Here is a 9,433-nt window from a genome sequence, read left to right as displayed (position 1 = left end):
ATATCTGAATCCAATCACAATCACACTTTCACCTCTTAAGGTAATCCCTTCTCATTCTTTCAAAATCAAAGTCAAATTCTACTGTTTCGAGTACAAAATCGAACCTTGCTTTTATATCCGATGAAAGGATAGATTTTTAAAGGAAACAGGATAAAGACCTTACAACTCAGGGTAGACCTCCTAGTTTGCTTGCTCAAATCAAAACAAACAAAATTCTCATACACTGTTGATTTTTCAAAACTTTCAAAAAAAGACAATACTTTGTATACATCCAAACACGGGTTATTACAAAGTTAACGTTCTTTTCAAAACATCTTTCGAAAGATAAACAAGCATTTTGTATACATCCACACACGGATCATTACAAAATTCAATTTACAAAAGTATTTGAAACCACATATGAGCAATTTCAGAGCAATTGAAAAGTGATCGAAAAACAAGTGAGCTAAGCAAACTTAAGAGCCCATGGATAACCATGGATACAAAGGGTGCTAACACCTTCCCTTTGTATAACCTACCCCCTTACCCAGAATTTCTTAAAGGTCTTTTTTCTGTTTCTTTTATAAACCTTTCCTTAATTGGATAAAATAAAAGGTCGGTGGCGACTCTGTGAATTTTCAAAAATGCGAAAGCATTAAGCGACAAAAAAGAGTCAGTTCACGTATCTCTACAGATCAGAGGTATGGCCCGGTATTAAAAAAAATCGGAGGTCCACAGTTATGCATGGAAAAAGGACTTTAACCCTAATTTGTGATTACAAAACACATGGTAACCAATGATGTTTTATTCAATGTATTTTTCATATTAACTCATGTTATTTCTTCATAAATTAAATCATTTAATAATTTTTTATAGAATTAATACTTAAATTTTAGTGAAATAAAACTACTATTAATTAGTTTTTATTTAGAATAAAAACTTTAGCATAATTTTTAACAAGTAGTTCCATTGTTAATAAAAAATAAATATCTTCATTGCAAAAATTTCTTAAATAATCTATAATGTAGATGTAGCACAATCGCCTCTAGTTGCAAAATTAATTTTTACAATTTTTCAAGAAATCACGACTTTATCAATCTGAAGATTTTATAAGTTAACTCATCATTCATCCTAAAATGAATTAAAGAACGAAAGGTACGAACACAAAAATAATTCAGGGGAATATATGAAATTAACCAAAATATTTAATATTATAAGTGTAATCACTTACCACTTCAAAATACATAAGACATCAAAGAGTTTATTTTTAGAAAAAATTATAAATATAAAGAATTTAAAGCCTTGATAAGTTATAAGTGATGACGATGATGTTGATGATATGAATTATGTTTCTAATACCCATTCTCCATCAATCTATTCATGATGAACCCGAATTTGATTACGAGAATAGTAAAGTGTCTCACTGGTAGTAGTGAAATACACTTTGTAATAATAATTTTCAAATAGAATCTTCTCACTAGTGGTTTCTCCCAACCACCAACCATCGTTATCAAAAACATCTACTTTTTGGTTTAAGTGGAGCTTAGGAGGATTGCGAACATGTGCGGGCAAAGGACGAATCTCTCTTTGATGAATTATTTCTATGAGAGGTCCAGACTTATCATCTAAAAGGAGATTCTCGTAACGAACCACATATTTTTCATTTGGAAGGCATGAAACAATTGTAGCTTTAAAGTAAGAACCAACAAAGCCTCCTTCTTTACTACATACTTTCACTTTATCTCCAACGTTGTAGTTGACTATTCTCATTGGCGGGTGCAAGATTGTAGAAGAATAAGAATCTGAAGAAGAAAAAGAGGATGATGATATAATTTGTTTTTGTATCTATGAAGTAAATCACAATGTTTTCTTATATAGATAAGAGATTGAATTATTTGAACGACTTAGTTGTAATAAGACCGTTAAGGTTTTATTTTCTGTCGCTGTATAAAGTAGTCAAAAATATTTAATAAATCGATGTAATTCATTTAATCTTATTGACTTTTTTTTACTAAAATAGTTTTTCTTCATATATATAACATGTGTAAGTATCCTTGATTCACACTAATTTGACGTTCAATTTTAACAGTAAAATAGAGATTTTATAACAAAACCCATCTTCTTAAGTCTTAATTATAAAATAGGTAAGTAATTTTTTAATAATAATTTATTTTTCTTGGATATGCGCCTTTATTATTTTACTATAAATTTATTAATTATTAATAATTTATGATTGAGAAATTGAAAATTATTAAATTGAAATAATTCAAATTCATAAATGGTTAAAAATATATGTAAAAAATACAAGAATACCAATCAATTAAACTAGTTTCCACTATCGTATGTGGTAATTGAATTCAGATTGAAATAATCTTTTAGCTCCTAAAATGACCAAATCTAGATTATAATTTAGTTTAAAGTTCAACTCATATAGTCCTAATGTTACATCTATGAGTTTCCATAATATCTTCAAATATATCACCAATGGCTTTAACCTATTCACATAACATGAATCTTCCATATGAATTAATTTAAGAAAATTATGGGGAAATTTAGTCTTTTTTATTTTTGGATTTATTTTTATGTATTAAATTATAAATAAAAAAATTAATATTAATATTACCTAATGAAACAATCAATTATATTTGAAAATTGAAACTTATGAAAAATTAAAAATAAATAAGATTAATTTTAAGTAAGCAATATTGTTTAAATTTAAATATCAACAAATAATAGATTAATGAAATAAGTATAACAATACAATCGATTAATAAATTAACTGATGATTTTGACTTCGCCCTAAAGATGTTTTCCTCTAGCGATTTTTTTAATGTTCATACTCAGGTTTCTACTTCCTGTAGAGAATCAAAGGCCATATGTTTACTTGTGCATCAAAGTGATTTCCAGAAGTTTTATCAAATAACAACATTCCAATCCCTCAGACCTGTCTCAATGATAAGAAGAGTGTTCAGATATATGAGTATCCAACTCCAAACAACAACATAATATTAATCGTTCAAGCGTTTTCCAATATTTGAAACATACTGGTATCTCAGATCCTACATCCTTTAGTGAAAGGGATAAATTGGCTATATCTATCCCCAAGGAAGAATAATTGACAGAAGTTGAAGCATCCAAGCACAACCTACACGACATGATAGTATGGCCTATGGGTTTCAGACCCTTAATTGTAGTTGCTTTGAAGAGCAAGTTAACGTCACATTGAAAGAATTTTTCAAGATGGGGCATCACCTCGCGAGGAAATGATTTTTATGAATCCTCGTTCTCATCGCTAAAGGATTTTCGCGTAGATATGTTAGTTGCTTCATGGAACTTAGAGCCTTGTTAGATAAATCGTTTTGCATGGAAAAAGGACTTTAACCCTAACTCGTGATTACAAAACACATGGTAACCAATGATGGTTTATTCAATATATTTTTCATATAAACTCATGATTATTTCTTGATAAATTAAATCATTTAATAATTTTTTTATAGAATTAATACTTAAATTTTAGTGAAAAAAAACTAAAACTAATTAGTTTTTATTTAGAATAAAAACTTTAGCGTAATTTTTAACAAGTGGTTCCGTTGCTAATAAAAAATAAATATCTTCATTGCAAAAATTTCTTAAATAATCTATAATGTAGATGTAGCACAATCGCCTCTAGTTGCAAAATTAATTTTTACAATTTTTCAAGAAATCATGACTTCATCAATCTGAAGATTTTATAAGTTAACACATCATTCATCCTAAAATGAATTAAAGAACGAAAGGTACGAACACAAAAATAATTCAGGGGAATCTATGAAATTAACCAAAATATTTAATATTATAAGTGTAATCACTTACCACTTCAAAATACATACGACATCAAAGAGTTTATTTTTAGAAAAAAATTATAAATATAAAGAATTTAAAGCCTTGATAAGTTATAAGTGATGACGATGATGTTGATGATATGAATTATGTTTCTAACACGCATTCTCCATCAATCCATTCATGATGAACCCGAATTTGATTACGAGAATAGTAAAGTGTCTCACCGGTAGTAGTGAAATACACTTTGTAATAATAATTTTCAAATAGAATCTTCTCACTAGTGGTTTCTCCCAACCACCAACCATCGTTATCAAAAACATCTACTTTTTGGTTTAAGTGGAGCTCAGGAGGATTGCGAACATGTGCGGGCAAAGGACGAATCTCTCTTTGATGAATTATTTCTATGAGAGGTCCAGACTTATCATCTAAAAGGAGATTCTCGTAACAAACTACATATTTTTCATTTGGAAGGCATGAAACAATTGTAGCTTTAAAGTAAGAACCAACAAAGCCTCCTTCTTTACTGCATACTTCCACTTTATCTCCAACGTTGTAGTTGACTATTCTCATTGGCGGGTGCATGATTGTAGAAGAATAAGAATCTGAAGAAGAAAAAGAGAATGATGATATAATTTGTTTTTGTATCTATGAAGTAAATCACAATGTTTTCTTATATAGATAAGAGATTGAATTATTTGAACGACTTAGTTGTAATAAGACCGTTAAGGTTTTATTTTCTGTCGCTGTATAAAGTACTCAAAAACATTTAATAAATCGATGTAATCATTTAATCTTATTGACTTTTTTTTTACTAAAATAGTTTTTCTTCATATATATATATAACATGTGTAAGTATCCTTGATTCACACTAATTTGACATTCAATTTTATAAGTAAAATAGAGATTTTATAACAAAATCCATCTTCTTAAGTCTTAATTATAAAATAGGTAAGTAATTTTTTAATAATAATTTATTTTTCTTGGATATGCGCCTTTATTATTTTACTATAAATTTATTAATTATTAATAATTTATGATTGAGAAATTGAAAATTATTAAATTGAAATAATTAAAATTCATAAATGGTTAATAATATATGTAAAAAATACAAGAATACCAATCAATTAAACTAGTCTCCACTATCGTATGTGGTAATTGAATTCAGATTGAAATAGTCTTTTGGCTCCTAAAATGACCAAATCTAGATTATAATTTAGTTTAAAGTTAAACTCATATAGTCCTAATGTTACATCTATGAGTTTCCATAATATCTTCAAATATATATCCAATGGCTTTAACCCATTCACATAACATGAATCTTCCATATGAATTTAGTTAAGAAAATTATGGGGAAATTTAGTCTTTTTAATTTTTGGATTGATTTTTATGTATTAAATTATAAATAAAAAAATTAATATTAATATTACCTAATGAAACAATCAATTATATTTGAAAATTGAAACTTGTGAAAAATTAATAATAAATAAGATTAATTTTAAGTAAGCAATATTGTTTAAATTTAAATATCAACAAATAATAGATTAATGAAATAAGTATAACAATACAATCGATTAATTAATTAACTGATGATTTTGACTTCGCCCTAAAGACGTTTTCCTCTTGCTATTTTTTTAATTTTCATACTCAGGTTTCTACTTCCTGTAGAGAATCAACGGCGATATGTTTACTTGTGCATCAAAGTGAGTTCTAGAAGTTTTATCAAATAACAACATTCCAATCCCTTGGACTTGTCTCAATGATAAGATGAGTGTTCAGATATATGAGTGTCCTACTCCAAACAACAACATAATAATAATCGTTCAAGCGTTTTCCAATATTTGAAACATACTAATATCTCTGATCCTACATCCTTTTGTGAAAGGGATAAATTGGCTATATCTATCCCCGAGGAAGAATACTTGACAAAAATTGAAGCATCCTAGCACAACCTACACGACATGATAGTATGGCCTATGGGTTTCAGACCCTTAATTGTAGTTGCTATGAAGAGAAAATTAACGTCACATTGAAAGAATTTGTCAAGACGGGGCATCACCTCGCGAGGAAAGGATTTCTATAAATTCTCGTTCTCATCGCTAAAGGATTTTCGCGTAGATATGTTAAGAGCTTCATGGAACTTAGAGCCTTGTTAGATAAATTGTTTTGCATGGAAAAAGGACTTTAACCCTAACTTGTGATTACAAAACACATGGTAACCAATGATGTTTTATTCAATGTATTTTTCATATTAACTCATGTTATTTCTTCATAAATTAAATCATTTAATAATTTTTTATAGAATTAATACTTAAATTTTAGTGAAATAAAACTAAAATTAATTAGTTTTTATTTAGAATAAAAACTTTAGCGTAATTTTTAACAAGTGGTTCCGTTGCTAATAAAAAATAAATATCTTCATTGCAAAAATTTCTTAAATAATCTATAATGTAGATGTAGCACAATCGCCTCTAGTTGCAAAATTAATTTTTACAAATTTTCAAGAAATCATGACTTCATCAGTCTGAAGATTTTATAAGTTAACACATCATTCATCCTAAAATGAATTAAAGAACGAAATGTACAAACACAAAAATAATTCAGGGGAATCTATGAAATTAACCAAAATATTTAATATTATAAGTGTAATCACTTACCACTTCAAAATACATAAGACATCAAAGAGTTTATTTTTAGAAAAAATTATAAATATGAAGAATTTAAAGCCTTGATAAGTTATAAGTGATGACGATGATGTTGATGATATGAATTATGTTTCTAACACCCATTCTCCATCAATCCATTCATGATGAACCCGAATTTGATTACGAGAGTAGTAAAGTGTCTCACCGGTAGTAGTGAAATACACTTTGTAATAATAATTTTTAAATAGAATGTTCTCACTAGTGATTTCTCCCAACCACCAACCATCGTTATCAAAAACATCTACTTTTTAGTTTAAGTGGAGCTCAGGAGGATTGCGAACATGTGGGGGAAAGGACGAAACTCTCTTTGATGAACTGTTTCTATGAGAGGTCCAGACTTATCATCTAAAAGGAGATTCTTGTAATGAACCACATATACTTCATTTGGAAGGCAAGAAACAATTGTAGCTTTAAAGTTATAACCAACAAAGCCTTCTTCTTTACTGCATACTTCCACTTTATCACCAACGTTGTAGTAAACTATTCTCATTGGCGGGTGCATGATTGTAGAAGAATAAGAATCTGAAGAAGAAAAAGAGAATGATGATATAATTTGTTTTTGTATCTATGAAGTAAATCACAATGCTTTCTTATATAGATAAGAGATTGAATTATTTGAACGACTTAGTTGTAATAAGACCGTTAAGGTTTTATTTTCTGTCGCTGTATAAAGTAGTCAAAAACATTTAATAAATCGATATAATTCATTTAATCTTATTGACTTTTTTTACTAAAATAGTTTTTCTTCATAAATATAACAGATGTAAGTATCCTTGATTCACACTAATTTGACATTCAATTTTATAAGTAAAATAGAGATTTTATAACAAAATCCATCTTCTTAAGTCTTAATTATAAAATAGGTAAGTAATTTTTTAATAATAATTTATTTTTCTTGGATAGGCGCCTTTATTATTTTACTAGAAATTTATTAATTATTAATAATTTATGATTGAGAAAATGAAAAATATTAAATTGAAAAAATTCAAATTCGTAAATGGTTAATAATATATGTAAAAAAATACAAGAATACCAATCAATTAAACTAGTTTCCACTATCGTATGTGGTAATTGAATTCAGATTGAAATAATCTTTTGGCTCCTAAAATGACCAAATCTAGATTATAATTTAGTTTAAAGTTCAACTCATATAGTCCTAATGTTACATCTATGAGTTTCCATAATATCTTCAAATATATCACTAATGGCTTTAACCTATTCACATAACATGAATCTTCCATATGAATTTATTTAAGAAAATTATGGGGAAATTTAGTCTTTTTTATTTTTGGATTGATTTTTATGTATTAAATTATAAATAAAAAAAAATTAATATTAATATTAACTAATGAAACAATCAATTATATTTGAAAATTTAAACTTATGAAAAATTAAAAATAAATAAGATTAATTTTAAGTAAGCAATATTGTTTAAATTTAAATATCAACAAATAATATATGAATGAAATAAGTATAACAATATAATCGATTAATAAATTAACTAATGATTTTGACTTCGCCCTAAAGATGTTTTCCTCTAGCTATTTTTTTAATGTTCATACTCAGGTTTCTACTTCCTGTAGAGAATCAAAGGCCATATGTTTACTTGTGCATCAAAGTGAGTTCCTGAAGTTTTATCAAATAACAACATTCCAATCCCTTGGACCTGTCTGAATGATAGGAAGAGTGTTCAGATATATGAGTGTCCAACTCCAAACAACAACATAATAATAATCGTTCAAGCGTTTTCCAATATTTGAAACATACTGGTATCTCAGATCCTACATCCTTTGGTGAAAGGGATAAATTGGCTATATCTATCCCCGAGGAAGAATACTGGACAGAAATTGAAGCATCCAAGCACAACCCACACGACAGGATAGTGTGGCCTATGGGTTTCAGACCCTTAATTGTAGTTGCTTTGAAGAGCAAGTTAACGTCACATTGAAAGAATTTGTCAAGATGGGGCATCACCTCGCGAGGAAAGGATTTCTATGAATTTTCGTTCTCATCGCTAAAGGATTTTCGCCTAGATATATTAGTTGCTTCATGGAACTTAGAGCCTTGTTAGATAAATCATTTTTTCATGAAAAAAGGACTTTAACCCTAACTTGTGATTACAAAATACATGGTAACCAATGATGGTTTATTCAATGTATTTTTCATATAAACTCATGATTATTTCTTCTTAAATTAAATCATTTAATAATTTTTTATAGAATTATTACTTAAATTTTAGTGAAATAAAACTAAAATTAATTAGTTTTTATTTAGAATAAAAACTTTAGCGTAATTTTTAACAAGTGGTTCCGTTGCTACTAAAAAATAAATATCTTCATTGCAAAAATTTCTGAAATAGTCTATAATGTAAATTTAGCACAATCGCCTCTAGTTGCAAAATTAATTTTTACAAATTTTCAAGAAATCATGACTTCATCAGTCTGAAGATTTTATAAGTTAACACATCATTCATCCTAAATTGAATTAAAGAACGAAAGGTACGAACACAAAAATAATTCAGGAGAATCTATGAAATTAACCAAAATATTTAATATTATAGGTGTAATCACTTACCACTTCAAAATACATAAGACATCAAAGAGTTTATTTTTAGAAAAAATTATAAAGATAAAGAATTTAAAGCCTTCTTCTTTAATGCATACTTCCACTTTATCTCCAACATTGTAGTTGACTATTCTCATTGGCGGGTGCATGCTTGCAGAAGAATAAGAATCTGAAGAAGAAAAAGAGAATGATGATATAATTTGTTTTTGTATCTATGAAGTAAATCACAATGTTTTCTTATATGGATAAGAGATTGAATAATTTAACGACTTAGTTGTAATAAGACCGTTAAGGTTTTATTTTTTATCGCTGTATAAAGTAGTCAAAAACATTTAGTAAATCGATGTAATTCATTTAATCTTATT

The 9,433-nt window shown here is 27.6% G+C and overlaps 1 protein-coding gene across 1 annotated transcript; it reads right to left on the bottom strand.

Annotated features, from left to right (window-relative positions):
* Nucleotides 1-3,945: 3,945 nt before the first annotated feature.
* On the bottom strand, nucleotides 3,946-4,383 carry LOC131643468 (protein AGENET DOMAIN (AGD)-CONTAINING P1-like). Its single transcript, XM_058913692.1, has one exon. It carries the CDS (start codon nucleotides 4,381-4,383, stop codon nucleotides 3,946-3,948), a length of 438 nt encoding a protein of 145 aa, XP_058769675.1.
* Nucleotides 4,384-9,433: the final 5,050 nt, after the last annotated feature.

Source organism: Vicia villosa, linkage group LG1, assembly GCF_029867415.1.
Source record: "Vicia villosa cultivar HV-30 ecotype Madison, WI linkage group LG1, Vvil1.0, whole genome shotgun sequence".
Classification (NCBI taxonomy): Eukaryota; Viridiplantae; Streptophyta; class Magnoliopsida; order Fabales; family Fabaceae; genus Vicia; species Vicia villosa.
Note: the sequence above shows the minus strand (reverse complement) of the source record. Positions and strands in the feature narration are given on the sequence as shown.

Excerpts from the sequence above, each read along its gene's own strand:
- LOC131643468 (XM_058913692.1), bottom strand. The coding sequence starts at position 4,383 with ATGCACCCGCCAATGAGAATAGTCAACTACAACGTTGGAGATAAAGTG.